The 18,924-nt window shown below is 33.8% G+C and overlaps 1 protein-coding gene across 2 annotated transcripts in view; it reads right to left on the reverse strand.

Annotated features, from left to right (window-relative positions):
• The window catches only part of LOC127880621 (TBC1 domain family member 15-like), a 35,686-nt gene extending 17,638 nt beyond the window's left edge, over positions 1 to 18,048 (reverse strand). Inside the window, exons 1-3 of one of the 2 annotated variants that reach the window (XM_052427924.1) lie at positions 17,971 to 18,048; positions 2,209 to 2,335; positions 1,460 to 1,577 (exon numbers count right to left, since the gene is read on the reverse strand). In XM_052427924.1, the coding sequence (XP_052283884.1) occupies positions 1,460 to 1,577; positions 2,209 to 2,335; positions 17,971 to 17,999 (274 nt within the window). In that variant the 5' untranslated portion in view covers positions 18,000 to 18,048. The other variant, XM_052427925.1, reaches the window with a different exon arrangement.
• Between the last annotated feature and the right edge of the window lie 876 nt (positions 18,049 to 18,924).

Below are 18,924 nucleotides of genomic sequence, written 5' to 3' on the forward strand. Positions count from 1 at the left end.
AACTTGACCTTTGACCTAGTGACCTGAAAATCAATAGGGGTCATCTGCCAGTCATGATCAATGTACCTATGAAGTTTCATGATCCTAGGCCTAAGCATTCTTGAGTTATCATCCGGAAACCATTTTACTATTTCGAGTCACTGTGACCTTGACCTTTGACCTGGTGACCTGAAAATCAAATGGGGTCATCTGCCAGTCATGATCAATGTACCTATGAAGTTTCATGATCCTAGGCCTAAGCGTTCAGGGGTGGCGAAATCATATGTCCGAGTTGCCCGAGTCGTACATTTGCTTGTCTGGGCAACTGATTTTTTTCAATTAAGTTGTCCGTGGACAACAAGTTTTTTTAAAAGTCGGGTCTAAGTATACAAAAAAATGCATTGTATTAAAGCTGTAATTAAGTTTTACAAAACCGGATGTTGACATGCGATTACATTGTCAGTGCTATTTGCGGAGCAATCAAGCTAAAATACGGGCACTTGCCTGCGCAGTTGATCTCCCTTATGTTATAAGAGACCAGGAGCATGCCGCATTTTAAACATTCGGCCCGACTGTTAGACAGTGTACAGACTGGTTTCTTTATTTTTACAATCAGACGGAAATAAAAAGTATCAAAGTAAGATAATCAAAACACGGTCTACCTTGTTATTTAAGACGACTTTAATGGTAAAAATGGAACATTTAGTTTTTTTTAATCTTCAACAACGGAGCAGAAACCCGAAGCTTTGAGCAGTTCACCTCCCAAAAAAACTAAGAAAGATTATGATAAAAAATATGATCTAAGTAAACGCACCAGAACTTTTCAAGAAACTTGGCTCACAGATTTTCAATGGTTAACAGTTGATGATAATCAAATTGCTACTAGTAGCGGCGCAGATCCTCAGTCTGATGAGGTTGACATATTGGACTAGTTTAATTTGTTAAGATTACAATGTACTTATATTCAACACATGTTTTAATAACACTAGCTTTGCAAGATTAAAAGTTTTAGAAAGTCTTTATATTGTTTATAATATACTGCTATAATGAATGTACTATTGAAATACAACTATAAACAAAACTAGCAAATCATGGTATATTCCACATTGTTTTACATTAATCAATTATCGCGTTTATAATTTATATAAACATTAACGGACAAGTGTAGTTCAGCAACGGACAAGTTAAATTTCCTAAATGGTTGTCCGCGGACAAGTATAGTTTTTTGAGATTTTGCCACCCCTGAGCGTTCTTGAGTTATCATCCGGAAACCATCTGGTGGACGGACCGAAACCATCTGGTACCAACATGTGCAAAACAATAAACCCCCTCTTCTTCGAAGGGGGGCATAAAAATTATTTCATACATGCTATGATAAAATGTGCTAGCTAAATTAATCCCAGATGCATCCGATACTATTGCATGATTTAATTGAAGACACATGGATTGATTGGTCTACCTAACCAGACTTGAGCCTTACCAAGAAATACAGCTCTACGGAGACTAGACTCATCAACCAGTCGTCCATCGCTGTCACGGAGTCCTTGAAACTGCTCCAGGGTTAGTGGACCTGTCCGCTTGCTTGTAGGAGATGTTGCCTGAAGAAGCAGGGGTTAGAGGGAGTTTAAAATCAGGATAAAAATAAAAGGAAGCTGCACCCTACCCCTTCTCTCCCCATCGCCAGTGCTCAGCTGGACTTGCCACTACAACATGTGTGGAGGCCTTGTGAAAGTTTTACAAAAGTACATTTCTGGGTGGTATCTTGTTAACAAGAGAGTCATAATTGTACTTAAGTGCTCACCTTACTTCAAGTGGTACATAATTTGTTAATCTTTTTTTTTCATCAAGTCCTAGTTGTTCACTTCATGTTTTTAATTTTGCCTAGATATGATAAACACAACCATTTGGTCTATGTTTCATTTCAATTCGGACATAAATGATGCCTTTCAAAGTGTTTACAGGATTTTTTCCCAAGATTTGACATGGAGACCTAATTTTTCACTGCACATGACCCAGATTCAAACTGGCCTAGATATGAGAAAGAACAACATTCTGACACAGATTGAGCCTTAAAGGTTTTTTCTTGGTAGATAATGATCTTTCATATTAATTTAATATTAGATAATAAGCTTGACCAAAATACAATTTTAATGACTACAATAATTTTTAAATGTTGAAAATCACCAAAGTCCACATTCTCTCTGTAGCCTATAATGTGAAGGATCATACCTCAGTCATCTGAATAAAATTATTTTGATTTCCAGTGAAAAGATGCTTTGACGCTTCCCCAGTTAACTTCACTGATAGAACATCTGTTGTATCAATGAACTCAAATGTGTCATCACTTGATGTGCGTCTGAAATGCAATACAACAAAAACAGTTACAACATTGCTTTGGAAAAAAACCTTCTAAGTTTTAAGTATCAAAGGCCTTAAAGTCAAATGCTCTGTAGGTACTGAAAAGTCTTATTAAGTCGCTATACATTTTGGTTTCGCAAACTATATATATATAAAACATATAATGCCACAGTGAAAGACGGAAAATAAGTTTTTTGCAAAGCCATAACAAAAGTCAAAACACTATGCACAAATAAATGCCAGCTCAACAATCAAGAAAATGTCCAAGGCTTTTCACCCTTATATAACAGGGGCCAAAATTCGGCCCCTTCCCATAGAAAATAAGGTCATTTTTTCCCAAAACTGATAAAGGAATTTCCCAAACTGTAAACAATTTTTTTTTATTTGTTTTACTTAGACACATTGGGCATCTCCCAAGTTGAAAGCAATGAGCTCTAATATGATTAAGAATGCACCACAATGTGTCTTTTAATACTTTTGCACAATGAAAAAGACCCTGTTTCAAAAAAAAATTAAAACATGGTTTTCCCAAAATGAGCAGTTATGGCCCATGAAATTCCCAATTTGGAAGGCAAAGACCTCTTCCCAATTTCCTGATGAAAAGCCCTGATGTCAATATATTGACTTAATCCTGACACAAAACAACAACAATTACTTATCTTAACTTAAGCCATGTTTACATGTGAACAGTAAATAGAAGCATTATTTCCTATCAGGGATTTTTTCCTTCTTTATCAAGTACTGGAAAACCCAATTGAAGAAAAAAACAACATTTCCCAATCGCTGTGCAAATTTTTTTCAAAGGAAGGTCTCCTATTTTTTTACAACATGCAACATATTGTTAGTTTCCCTCTGCAGCTCTATGGTTTGAACCTTAGCAAATATAAAATATTGACAACTTAACAACACATAGTTATCAATTAATTTTAAAGTATTTGGGAGCACAAAATATAATACAATTCCCAATCCGAAGACTTTATGACACAATTTTTTCCAATTTCAGGGGTTTTCGGGTAAATTTTTTCTCAATTTAGCTGGTACCAGTACTTTTCCCAATAGGGCTGGTTCCAGTCATTTTTCCAATTGGTCAAACAAAAATACTGGCCTATATTGAAGGAAGAACATGATTAATACAAATTCAGTTATTTTACAAACCTTTAATTGTTTTTTATCCTATGTATAAAATTTCAGTGGTAAAAGCTTGAAATCACTCGGTACTTCATTTTCTATTAACATATAAATACAAAGTTATTTTCATAAACTTGTTTCACAATACAATACAGCTATACATCTTGCCTTCAAAGGGAAGATAAGTGAACATTGTTAACTTAATGATTCTGGTTTGGTTTTCTTTCCTTGATTTTAATCAATCTGCAACTTGCAACTATGTGTTTTAGCTGTTAAGGCATGTATAAGAACATGACCGGGCAATGATATCCATGTGAATAAAGCACTTTAGTCTTTTCTTAACCCATTTATGCCTAGCGTCCTGAAAAAAGGACATTGCAAACAGCGTAGACCCAGATGAGACGCCGCATAGTGCGGCGTCTCATCTGGGTCTGCGCTGTTTGCTTAAATGAATTTCTTTATGAAATATTCTAAATATAGAGATAAATATACTTGACACCCCTAATTTTGGAAATAAATTGATCCAATTTAGATGGATGGGAGAGTCCACTGGGCATAAATGGGTTAACATGGCAGTGTCATTAACCCTTTCCCACTCAGAAAATGGCTGTGCTGCGCATAAGTATCTATGGGTTAGAAATGAAGCCTTTAAAACTTGAATCTGTTAAGAAAGGTCTTTCATTAAAATTTAACTTTCTACGGTACTTCAAATGAGTCAAATTACGTACCAGATATCTAAGTTGTAAAGGGTTAGTAAATTTGTATTAAAGTTTAAAGCAAACATAGTGTTACTCATTATTTGTATCTCATTATTTTACCAAATTAAAAACAAATGATTCTAATCAAAGTTGCATATTTACTGTTGCTAAAAGTGAAGAATTTGTGTAAGGCAGGGTTAATTTGCCATTGCAGGCATGCTGCTTCATGACATGTTTGTGTTTAGAACTTTCCTATATATTCTGCTATAGTTTTTGTTTTTCTTGCATTTGCTGTTCATTCAAGTCATTCTTAATGCTTCTTAAAGCTAATTTCCATTTCCAGTGGCAATATATGGTCGTAATGATATTTCTTTGCATGTGTTATTACATGTATATTACAAGGAAACAATAAGAATTTTGACATTCTAGTACAAGTCATTATACATTTAGACAAAGTTCTGTAGCTGGTGATAATTTCCAGGGCTAAGAATACTTTAGTGGGAACAATAAATACATGTATTGCCATCAAAACTGTTTATGGTGATTTGGCATAGAGGTGTAGATGTATTTGTAAAGAAAAAGTTGTTTGCTTTTTTAGTTGGGTATTTTTTCTGTTATCAACACTATTGCTGTCAAATCACAACGCACGCTTTTTCCTGGAGTATCAATTGGTAATTAAACTGACCCATTACCAAACCGATATTCTGAAGAAATTTCCCAATTTGAATGTTTAAAAAAAACAACATTTACCAAAGATTTGTTTTTAGAAAGAAGCATCTTATGATTATTATATCTCAATTAATTTTCATTTAATCTAACAAAGTATATAACTTATAATTGATATGAGTTTGCTCTTTTAATTTGAATTATTATAAAGAGCTTTGGTAGGTGCTTGTTAAGTCCTGGGTTCTTTTTGAGTCATGGGTATAAAGATTGCGTGAAATCACTTGATAGAACATTCACACGTGATGCAGTTTGTTACTGAAAAAAGTGTTGACAGTACAAACGTTTTGCTGATCAACAAGAGATCCCAAAAGATTGTTAGTTAATGGTGAAATCGCGGCTACCCGTGCTTCCGGATAACACTACTAATATGCTAGTAACTGACCTTGAATCAAAGATAGGGGAAGACTGGCAGTAGACAGGATTTTATTACCAATCATACACATAGGAGCTGGGCTAAGGATAGTGTGCATTCATGTGTATGTATGCGTTAATATGTGCAGGGGCAAGTGTTGGGATGTTTGTGTGTGAAAGTGTGTGAGGGTTATGTGTGTTCTTGTGTGTAAGCATGTGTTTGATGATTGTTTATTCCAAATCTGCGCTGTGCAAGAATTTGACACGTGTGACAGAAGCAGGCATTAAATAACGCAAGGAAAATATACTTTGTTCAGTTTTTATCAGATACACATGAAAGACGCAGAAGATGCAGACTGTGTTATCTATGAATAAGCATCTGAATATTTATTGAATGCCGGTCTTATGCTGAGGAGAAACACACCTGAAAGAAAGCGTAACAATATGTGTGTCAGCATTTTGAAGTTTGAGGTCCTACTATGCCTAATTCTGTATTAGGAAAGAAACTGGACAGTTCTCAATTAATAGAACATTAAATGTTTTTTTAAAGATTAGATAAGATTTATTTTGAGTCGGCCAGAGTTAAACAACAAACATAAGCTCAGACAGCTTGTATCATGGACAAACCATCTTTCGAACCTCTTAATTTTTGACATGTAAAATATAGTGACGATTAAGATTGAAAATAGTGAAACATATTAATACTAACTCTTTTTGATAAATAACTTGTTTCTAGATGGCTGGCAACTGTAATTGTTATGTTAATCCTCTTTTGATAACATATTTTTGCTAGTTTCCAGCACCACCATATCATGTAAAACTTTCAATGCCGCCCAAACAACGAGTACCTGCTTTCGAACCCTTCAGTGTACACCATCAAAAATTTATTAGCCGCATGAATTGACCATGGTCATGCGACTTATTACAGCAGCCAATTTGTGTGAATTGTCAAGCAAAATTGAGAACGAAAATAAGATAATGTTTTATAAGTTATTTAATGAAATTCATTACATATGTTAAAAGCAGGGATCATATTTTTTTCGGTTTTGTCGGTCATAGACCGATTGAGGTCATGAAAGACCGCTTGAAAATCCCAAACAGTCGGTCCGATTTTGTTTGCTATTAATATTCCCATGTCATGAAATCGATTACACAGTGTACATGCTAACACACCCCAATGATATTCTTATATCGATTAGGTGCGATAAACCATTCGCTGCAGTCTCTAAACCGGTCAGGACCGGTTAATTGCACGTCAGACCAAGAATCCGAAAAGACGCGTCTGAATGCACGCTCTGTAACTAAACAAAACATGTCGATACATTTTCCACCAGCGTAATAATCCGTTTATATAATTATGAATGAAAGTCGCGGATCTGATCGACAGAACAGCCGAAAGTTATTTTTATGGGCGGAACTTCACATAAAACAGTACACAAGAAAAATAATATACATTGAATAAATCTTTAGTAAAACCGTGTTAGAATCGAAATAATTCGTGTACTTTGTACTTTGTTGTTGAATAACTCACGACCGGAAAATTAGATGGGTGGTTTCAAATGCTTCGCTCTCGTGAATAAATCCCTACGCATCTAAACTATCGGCCGTGGGTTATTTGACAACAAATTATTTCTTAATTATTTGGTTTGTTGTTGTCAGTAGCCAACCTACGCACAGACATTTGTTCGGTTCAATGCATGTTTGTTAGATTGGTTACCTCCCCTTATCTATCGTTACTCTCTATATATATTATAGTCAACGGTTATATTCAACGGGGAACCAGTTAACATGTTTGTAAGCTATTATCGAGTCGACAACAATTTAAAACATCGGTATAGACTTACACAGATTAATAATATTGACAACGATGAAAAAAGTCTGATAAAACAGCACACGAAACAACAATGAAATACCAAATGATAAAACCAGTTGAGAAAACTCGTTCCGTTAAAAAAAAAATGCCTAAGGGAATTTTACTTGTACATGTATTATACCACCTTGAATGGCAAAACCAATGGTATATATTTTAACGTAATTTGTCATGATTTCGGATATACATTTTCGGATACTTTTCCCCATTTATATCCGGACCGATTGATGTTGCGGGAAAATATGATCCCTGGTTAAAAGCATTAAGGAATACTAAGATTTTTACGTTTTTATGATTCATCTACTTATTCTACAGGTTTTTGACGCATTTTCGTTGATTTAGCGATATGTGCAAGTCCGCGTCATCAAATTTCTTTTACACAAAAAACGGTGACAAAGTGCGTGTGCTAGCACGTTTATGAAATGTAAAAAATGAAGGGTTCGAAAAGAAGTAAGGTTCGAGAAGAGGTACTTTAACGATACAACCGACTATCTGATTGGACACTTGAAGATAAAGACATGACCATTCAGAGTGTTCCCTGTTTGACTAACAATAAGGGGTAGGAGAAGCATGTCCGGACTTGCCATAAAAAACGCCAATTAGGTGCATGAAATGTTGCAACCAAATTGTATCCCTGGAAATATGCGTTATAATCATAAAGGGCAACAGCCAACAATCCACTAGATTTGACATTATCACTGTCACTGATAATGAACAGCACATGTTGAAATTAGCTAAATTACCCAACACAACTCCTCTTAAACTAAAACAAGCATACACATTTATTTTCAGGTAATGACAGTAACTCTTAATGCAAAACGATATAAACATGTAAACAAACGCTTCCGTAAACTAAGTTAAAGTCTGGCCCACGAAAACAAATTGCTACTTTGGAAATTGACGTTATTCCGTATCTAAAGCCCTTACTCCTATAAATATGAGGTCGATTTACATCGACCTCATATCGTTTAACGTTATTTTGCAATAGCATCGTTCCGACATGAATTCATGTCGGAAGCTTTAACGGCATCAAATTCATATAACAGCACAGAATAGTCATGCAATAAATTATTAAACATAAAATATAAACATTATTTTACTATTGCATTAGAAAAATGTTTATACAAACTTACAAGTAATGATAGTCCAGACCTTAAAACACTACCACTGTTCAAATTCCATATTGTTGCCATATAGCACTGTGTAAATTGAAAGTTGCATAATGTTACCTCATTGGTCGGTTATAAATACATTGTTTCTCTATATATAGTATTCGATTTAGACGAAAATAATAATTTACGTACAATGTCATATTAGTTTTCCATTAAAACTTTGATCTTGCCGTGTGTGTTTATGGACGTTATTAATTATGTTATACTTATTTTTGTATTTCATTAAGAATTAGAACGTGTAGCCCTTTTTGTTAACTGTTTTTAGCAAACGATTCGCGGCTAAATAAGACACGGAAAATGGTTAAAGCGACACTTTCATTTAAAGGTTTAATGTGAACAATATTAAATGAAGCCTTTTTTGGTATTAATATATTTTATTGACATGTTAAATTCGATACTTGAAAAGGTGTTTAGTCTTTAAAAAGATGTCGCTGATATTGTTAATTTCAATAACTGTTAGTATGCTTAATGTTGTATAAGAAATTGAATAGTTTCACTGAGTTGTATTCCCGCCTAAAATCCGATATCGTAAAACGCGCAACGGTTAAGAATAAGGTCTGAATAAGTTTAGGTATTCAAATCCGAATATCTGCAGCTGTGCCAGCTGGGAAGCCCCGTTTTAGCTTTAACAACCGCAAGCGAAACAACATACTTTTTAAAGTCTTGCACTAAGACTCCATGATCACAAGTATAGGTCCCTGCTGTGGCGTATGACACCATAGTGCTATTTAGTATTGGTCGGCACAGTATCTGATCATAAAGAGATAATTGGTTTGTGCTGAACACAGGGGCAATAAAACCACAGATCTATCGATAAACAAGATTTTTGAGATATCTTTTATTGAACACCGCGATAAAAATGCTCAAACCACGGACTCTAGATTACACGGATAAGAAACATGGCAACATTCTCAGAATCATCACTGCTATATGTGTAATCACCTAACAATTCGTCTAAAAATAATTTATATATTTGAGTTGAAGACGATGTACTGTTGTATAAGTCTGAATAAACTATCTGTCTGCCTGTCTAAATCTAAGCCGTCATCGTCCCAGTGAAAAAAATATGATTTTGAATAGTTGGACATGATGCCCTGATGTCAAAATACGAAATGCGTAACACCGACCGTGATATTCAAGAATCTTTAATAAATTGATAATTTAAGGTAAATAACATTTCATATAATTATACATAAGTCCCTCGTTGATAATTAACAGCAAACGATGAATGTTTTTGACACCCATTTTATTTCAAGTATGCATGCAAAGCCGAATAAAATCGAGAGGATCCGCTATAAAAGCTGTTTCATCATAAAGTTATCACCCTTTCTGTGTTATAAACAAGAGCTGAAATCGTTAATTTGTTAAGATTTATTTATAATAAGCTTTATTGATATGTTTCGTGAACAAAATACCACAATATATTCCATCAAAGATATAATAATCATGGCAAAGGAAATTCAATGGCCGGTTTCTAAACAAAAGCATAATCGCCAAGATCGTAGCATCAGTTCAGTGCGTTAGGAACGCGCGCTACTTTCTTCCGCCTTCATTCCTTATGGAATGAGTGATGTATTGGACGTCATCATTGATGACGTTCATTCGAACGAATGATAAAGGGGGCTAAGTTTCATTAAGTTGGTGCATATAGCCGCGATTTGAGGCGCTTGAAAACTGGTCGGCAACTTTTGCTGAAATTTGACATGTACATGAAGAAGAATGCGATCTACCTGTTGGCGTAGGCGTTATACCTGGAAAAAATCAAGTTTTTGATTAAATCACGAAAAAGTTTCGCAAGTTTGACAAAACCGGAAATACAAAATGCGGTATGTGGATATACCGAATCCCTACCGAAATTCCCGAAATCAAACTTTGATAAAAACAATGTTTCATTAGTGATTTCAGTGTATTTCGCAACTATCTATATTAAAATACGCAGTTTTTCGATAAATTATCAATATTATTGGGGATTTCGTGGGATCTCGGGGTTTCCTGGGGATTTTGGTATTTGCGGGAACGTCGGTATTTTTTCACACCCGTCAAAATGGCCGACTTCGACAGAAAGAACGCTTAAAAAGTATTTACAAAATAACATCATCACAAACGATGTATAGTGAACGCTACTTATTTGTGTTGTAGATAAGTATACGATCCATTGGAAAACACTAACATTTGACATAAAAAACGCCAGTGGATATGGAAATTTTCAGCATTCGAAATAGCAGACGGCGTCGACCAAAGGCTGCCAATACAGGTTCGAAAAGTACGCGAGAAAGTATTAACAAAATAACATAATTAAAAATGATGTAAAGTGAACGCTAATTCGCTGTTTTGTAGATAAGTATACGATCTATTGAAAAACCATAACATTTGACATAAAAACACCAGTGGATATGGAAATCTGCGTAACGAAATAGCAGACATCACACGGCGTCTCATCTGACTGAGTCTACGCTGTTTGCCAAGGCCGATAGTATAATGAATGGAAATGCACAAACTCAGTAACTGGCAAGCATATATGCATTAGTAGGTTGTTTCGTGATTATTTAGAAACGACTACATAATTCTTTTGGTTCAGCCAGTGCAACTTAACAGAAATAAGTATAATAGTTTCTACACCTGACAACAATGTGCCAACTTATACAAGGTAAGTTGTTTACATTATTTAAAATATTGCAAGCTTACAGTATACAACAATAAACAGCTGGTACAATGTAATGTCATCGTTTTAATTTTAATAAGCCCGTGGTTAATTACCCTTTTTAATCTTATGGATCAATGCATCTCTAACACCTTCAATTGACTTGTTCATGAAAAATATACACCCTCAGTGCATGTTATCCCATACATCACTCACTTACTAAGGCTCGATTGATCATTCTCGGCTCAGGTACTACTTACCGGTACATGTACCCCGGGTACTCGTAACTTTACTTACATGTACCCCGGGTACGGTAAATAAACTTAAACATACCCGCAAATATTAGATTGTATCCGAGTTGTATATCTGCCAAAAATCCGATGTCATTAAACATGCTACCGATTAAAGTAAAACAATATTGTTTACCTTAAACAAACTTCTCTTTTAAAAAATCTGCATCAACATGCTTTTTAGTATGAGTGTTGAGAGGACGCCGTAGGAATAAGCAAGTAATCAAGAATACATCTCTGTTTCTGCTTTTATTTCCTTCATGTATAATGACGATAAGGATTGACGACTAACATTGACGACAATGATCACAAGCATTTACGACTAACACTGACAACAAGCATTTGGCGACTAGATGTAAAATTGACGATTCTCTACAATAAATGAAATTATCAATAAAAAAATGAATAATAAGATTATAGTACAACAGATAAGCTTTTTAAAGTATATTATAATAGCATACACTCATTAGAATAAGAGGTTTCATAAATAACAATTTGAAGCATTTTCAATCAATATCGAAATATCTTAAACAATATTTATTACACAGCATGAATTAATCGTTAAAACATAATATAAATACCATATATGGTGTTCACAATTTAACGGACCTCGCAAACTAATAATGTTTTTTTAAAAAAATCTATGGCGGTAAAATGTGCAACGTCGCGGAAAATATTATACTTGACGACGTCATACAATGATGCGACTTTTAACAATTTAAGATTTAAAATTAAATCACATTAATGATTTAACAATGAGTTTTGATAATATAAATGCCATTGAACAGAAAATTGACATAAATGTGACCATATATTAATTTTTGTACAAAATAGCCGACAACAACCGATTTAGTGTTAAAATTCCCGGGTACATTTTAGTATATTTACCGTACACAGGGTACGAGCCTTACTAACTGTATTATTATTATATCTCACCGACTACCTTTACCTTGTTGTGTTTTTCAACCTGGAATTTATGTAAAATCCGGCTTTCTTTACTTTTATTTTTCATTCATTTGATTAAGCAATTGTTGACGTATCTCGTGGAAAATTATTTGAATCTTTGGATTTTAATGGCGACAAGCTGTAAGTGTCAATTTATTTTAAAAACAAATCTAAGATTTTAAGTTTTGTGTGTTTGTCATGCATAATTCAGTGTTTTCCAAAAAAATTTGAGTAGCCAGTTATATGGCCAGCAACAATGCAGTAAAACTAAAGCATTTGTGACATTTTACTTGATATACTTGGGGAAAGTAGTTGGCGTCTAGAGTAAATGTAACCGGCTAAATGGCCCGCTGCCGGTCTTACAGAGAACACTGATAATGGTAAACTAAATTAAAAAAACTCGCTGCGACTGGATTACGGGTTTGTAAAATTGTTTTTTGGGTCATAATATGGTTAGCATTCAATACAAATGTTATTATAAAGTATTGTGGTTTAAAATTCATTTTGTGAATAGGATGGAAGAACAGAAAATGAAAGGGTATACAGGGATGAAAATTAGTGGTTTCCCGTGAGCCCAGGACAAGTAGTTTTGGCCTGGGCAACTCTATTTCCAAAGTTGATAGTCCGGCCGGGCAACTTGTTTTTTTTTAAAGCTTAAAACAATTCAGTGCAATAAAAATTGAATAACAATTGACCACCATGGATCAATACTAGTTAAATAACATTCATTATTTAGGAATAGGAATTAATTAAATTCAGGCTCATAATAAAACATCAAACATTGAGTAGTGCAATGTCAGCAAATTTATTTAATTATCTATTATTTTATTAAAAGAAAGTATAATATACACATGTACATATTTCTGGGCTCGTTATTCTTTATCTGGGCAACCAAAATACTAAAGATGGTTGCCAGTGCGGGCAACCAATAGTAATAAGTTAGTTTTAATCAATGAAATATCATTGTAACTTTATTGTTATAGGCATTGCATTAAAGTTGTGATTGAGGTAAGCTTGTTGTTAATAATATAGTATATTTACTTTTTAGCTCGACTATTATATATGAAATATATAAAGTGGAGCTATCCTACTCACCCCGGCATTGGCGTTAGCGTGCAAATGTTATAGTTTGCGTACCACCCCAAATATTTCCTATGTCCCTTGACATATTGCTTCCATATTTTGCATATTTCTTAACCAACATGACCCCAACCTAAATACAAGAGCAGACAACTGTATCACTTGCATTTTATAAGAATTATGACACTTTTTCCATGTAGAATATGCATATTATTGATAACTCTACAATGTTCGAAATTCGCACTAGCCCGGAGCTAGTTGATCTTGTTTCGGGCTACTGAATTTCAATGGGTACTAGCCCGATTGGGCTATTGATTTTTCGAACTTTTGAAATTAAAAATGCTCAAAAATATTATTTTCATTCATCGTTTGAACCATACCTTAGAGGGTTTATTTAGCTTCGTATCGCGTTTCCTCACCCTTCCGATTATGTTGACATGACGAGAGTTTGAATGACAATTTTTTTTTGATACCGTGCAAATAAAATGCATCTACCCAGGTTGTTCAATTTGCTGTACTTTCAGAAAACCATACAAGTCTACAAATGTTTTAAATGTCCGCCATCTTGGATTTGTAATGATCTATTGACGAATTAACGCATTGCAATATCATATTTTAATAGAATATGTCAACCAAATTATATATTGATAGCGTAGTTGCTTGGTTACTTTTTACTGGTTTTCAGTTTTGGCAGTCAAACGTTATGCATATTTTATTTCACGTGCAAAGACTTACATTGATTGTTTTTGGACAGTTGTTTCCGGATACAGTATTATCTGTCGATTTTAATTTATTTTCGACATTCTTGATAAAAAAATATCTAGAATGATGAATACACATGCGATGTTACGGATGGTCTGGTTGATAATTTTTCACATTGTACTCACCAGAATTGGACCTAGAAAGACTATTAAAAAAAACAGTAAGCTAGGGGGAGGAGACACTGCCCTCTATTCGCTTTATCATACGGCCTAAGACTTTCGGCTAAATGTTTCGGATTTCAAATTTGGGACAATTGACATCTAAAATTATTTACAGACTGGATATAAACCTTTGCATCTTGACTGCATGTAAGGTATTGATTGACGAATATCGTCATACATAAATATTATAATCGTATTGTGTCATTGAAATATTATAATAACATTTCCAGTTAATTGGGATCAACTGTTAGTTGCAATCCTCATCAATTACACCCTACCTGCAATAAAATCTACCCAGAACCGCAAAAATATAAACTTATTTTAAAAACTTGTGATAAACAGTTCGGGCTAGTAAACTTTGGTTCGGGCTAGTGAAAAATTCCATCTGGTAGCCCGAACGGGCTAGTGGTTTCAAAAGTGAAATTCGCACACTGACTCTTTGTTAAAGTGTGCGTACCACCCCAAATATTTCCTATATCCCTTGATATATTGCTTTCATATCTTGAATAATGTTAACGTGCATATTTTGTATTAACGTCTTGTTATTGTAATGTACATATTTTTCGGATTTCGGACAGCCCATTCATTGAGTATTATTGTTGTGGTTTTGTGAGTACTCTTCATGTAAAATACTGCTGTTTAGATGTTCATTTTTAGTCGTATATATATCAGGATTCAATACCTATACCTTAGTGAAAATGGCATCGAAGAACATTTGTTCATTGTACTAGATAAAAGTAAACATTATATCTATCCATCTTATTGTTTATTGCAGTTTCAGTAATATTCTGTCTAAAAATGATTTCAACATGATATAATTCTAAATCATGGCTAGGAAATGTGTATATATGAAGCAAAAATTAAAAATAGATGGTTCATTTTTTCCCCATTTACATGTATGTATATTTATCTATGTATACATCTTTTGTTGTAAACAGTTATGCGACATGTCTGGAAACGCCCAGGACAAATATATCGACGTAATGATTTTTTCACTTATGTGGGTGTATGTTGGCTCCACTTCACACGATACAGTCATTGTAGTTTAATTGAAAAATGCATCTTACAATGTGAGATGAGTTCTGGGTTCAAGCCCCAGCAGTGGCCTATCAAGTGTGAAATACGGAGCCATTATGATTAAATATACACAGTTATCTTTTTAAACAATACAATTAAATATAAGGAATAATGTTAAAGGGGAATTGCTGCTTAGCTATTTTTGACATTAAATAACAGGGTTTATATACACCCCAAGGATAAATGCTTCTAAATTTGTATAAAAAAAAACAAGTCGAAGTGTGCAGAATATTAAACATTTGCAACTTTCTGATGTCTAAAAGTCATCAAATGCCACTTAAAGTTTACTTTTTTTTGTACAAAATAACCCATTTTGTGCTGTCCATTATCGGTTAATGTTTTACGCTGTCAGGTCCAGAAGCGCTCATTCTGTAGCATGTTTGGACCATAATCTATAATGCGACCAAGTTTCAGCAGATTCAGCCCAGTGGTTCTGATTTTATACGCTGTGCCTAGCTTTTATTGAGTATAAGTACTATTACTCACTGATTTATGCATATGAGCTCGGCTGTTTTCGAACAAAACCTGAGGTTTTGTCATAGCAAGCTCATTGTGTCATGAAGTGTCTTTTCGCCATCCGGCGTCCGCCATACTAAAACCTTAACATGAACCCATTGTACCCACACATTTTTTTCGTACCCATTTTTTTCGTACCCAAATATTTTTCGTAATCAAATGTTTTTCGTACCCAAATTTTTTTTGTACCCATTTTTTTCCTACCAAATTTTTTTTTCGTACCCATTTTTTTCGTACCCAAATTTTTTCGTACCCATTTTTTTTTTCGTACCCATTTATTTCGTACCCAAATTTTTTTCGTACCCAATTTTTTTTCGTACCCACATGTTTTCGTACCCAAATTTTTTTTCGTACCCTTTTTTTTGTACCCAAACTTTTTCGTACCCTCTCTTTTTCGTACCCACTCTTTTTTTTTTACCCAAAATTTTTCGTACCCAATTTTTTTTCGTACCCAAATTTTTTTTGTTCCCATTTTTTTTACTACCCAAATGTTTCGTACCCAAATTTTTTCATACCCAATTATTTTTTGGTTCCCATTTTTTTCGTACCCAATTTTTTTTCGTATCCAAACGTTTTCGTACCCACATTTTTATATTCTTACCCATTTATTTTTTTCGTACCCAAATGTTTTTCGTACCCAATTTTTTGGTCGAAATAATCGGTTTTCAATTTGATTTGATCTCCCCACTCATTCCATCCCGCGAAACCCTTAAGGTGTCGCAACTCTGGTAATTACTTTCGTTTTTTTAAACATTTTTTTTTCTATCGTATACAGAATTCTATTCTCCTAAGCAAGATGTAATTTTTAAAACTGAACTCCAAATATAAACGCTACAAATTGGTATTAAGTACGAACATGTCAACCGTAAATCTAGATTCTAAAACTCCAATACGGTATGATATTTGCAAAAGTTAAAGTTATAACTCGCCGGGCTGTCGAAATCAGAAGAAACACTTAATATATGTTTATATATCTGTTTACTACGGAACGTAAGCTTTCTAATGATATATAATTTGTCAAAATCGGCCGAGAAATGAAACTATAATTCAACAAAAGACGTGAGTGGGTACATCAAAATGTATAACCTCGGAGCTTCGCTTTACGCTAATTGTACAAGATCGATAGCCACAACACGGTAAAACCACAGGTGGAAGTAACGTACCCAGGATAGTATTTTTCATATATATATTTTTAGGAGCCCAATGTATTCAAATAAATATATAAAATCATGTTTAATGAGAAAAAATTGACAAAGAGCCATGAAAAAAAATCCCCACCCTCTGATATTGGAATCATAACTATGATTCCAATATCAGAGGGTGGGGATTTTTTTTTCATGGCTCTTTGTCATTTTTTTTCTCATTAAACATGATTTTATATATTTATTTGAATATATTGGGCTCCAAAAAAAATAAAAAATAAAAATACTATCCAGGGTACGTTACTTCCACCTGTGGGTAAAACGCGCGGTGGTAAAACATAAAATGTGTATTTCTTGTGTTTATCTCGCTATAAATCCATTAATAGCAACGGGAGTATACTTAAACGTATATTTTTTGAAAGAGGAATTAATAAGCAACATGATAACGTATAAACCAATAAAATCGAATGAATAGTTTTTGCATAAGATTGAATTTACTACAGTAAGGGTCAAATACTCGAATCATCTCCTATCAATATACACTCCGTGATACAACTGGTAGTTTTAACACACACATATAGGTTTCATTTAATTAAAAAGTACAGAAAGCTAAAAAGTGATGTGGTTTGTTGTACAACAACAATTGGTTATGTGTAACCTATTCAAAAAATAATTTCGTTCAAGATAATTCAATGTAATTCTATAAACGACAAACACACTTCGTGTGTTGTGTATGTTTATTTTTAAAAATGTACATAAGTGGTTTAAAAGCACAATTTTTACACATTTAAGAGGTAATCGCTCACATTTATGTCTAATTAATGATAATTTTATGCATTAGCAAAGATTTAACGAGAAAAACTGAAGTTTAAGTTGAACTCAATTTGCTATAGGAAAACGACGGTAGCCGTTTAGACGTAAGCGGGGTAGCTTACGTCTAATTATTTGGACTACTAAAGCCCTATAAAATACGATAATATTAACCTTCACAAAACATTAAACTAATCAACGTTATCAATTAAATGAAATAACAGACAAAATATACATTTATCCCAAACTAATGTAAATCTTTACTTATAGCAGACAGCCATGTCATTTGACATCAATGAGGTTACATAGAAATAATTTATTCAGGCTACACACGGAGCGTATATTGACTCATCTAGAGTCCGTGGGCTACATAACACGGACTGTTTACAAACTTCTGCATATGGTCAAAGCTTTGAATGGGGAAGTTTTTCGCACCTCCCTTTTCGACATAATATCATTGCTTGTTAAATAACACGATTACACAAATCATAATACATTTATGTAGACGTTCAACAAGCGAACCCAATAATGGATGTAATATTCACATACAGTGCTATTGGAAAATCAGTAAATTGCCTTATTAAAGCGGGTATATACGATTTTTTATATGTGTTTAATTGTAATATATTGATAAAATATGTTACAATAACACAAAATAGGCAAGAAAAATTATACATTAAAGCCGAATTTCATAAAATGCAGCAAAGACAAATTAGCGCCCCGAGCCGATAGTGACGTACATATTTTCCTACAATAACCGAAGCATTCGTCTTTGTATTAGGATCGGAGATAGTGTTCGTGTGTCGTATGAATAGATATCGTTGCAGGAATTCAAATAAACCGTTAAACTAAGTTTAGATGCACATCGTACATGTATGGTATACATGCTGGCGAATTCGGCTGTACAGCCGTTTTCAATTTCAGAATTAAATATCTGGCTTATTTAACATTTTTCGACACATGTTCTTCTTAATTTTTATTTTAATTTATATTGAAATATATATATAATAAGTTTTTTACACAGTTTATATAAATTCATAAATATTTGACAAAATCGTATATACCCGCTTTAACATAAATCATATTTCAATTAAATAGCATATCAAGGAAATGTGATTGATGATTTCGAAATTTGCAAGGTCGATTTTCTTCCTAAGACGTTTCTTGTTTCTTGTATAATCCCATAATGTGTATATGAGTCTTGCTTTGGGAAAACAG

The sequence above is a fragment of the Dreissena polymorpha genome, chromosome 5, assembly GCF_020536995.1.
Source record: "Dreissena polymorpha isolate Duluth1 chromosome 5, UMN_Dpol_1.0, whole genome shotgun sequence".
Taxonomy (NCBI): Eukaryota; Metazoa; Mollusca; class Bivalvia; order Myida; family Dreissenidae; genus Dreissena; species Dreissena polymorpha.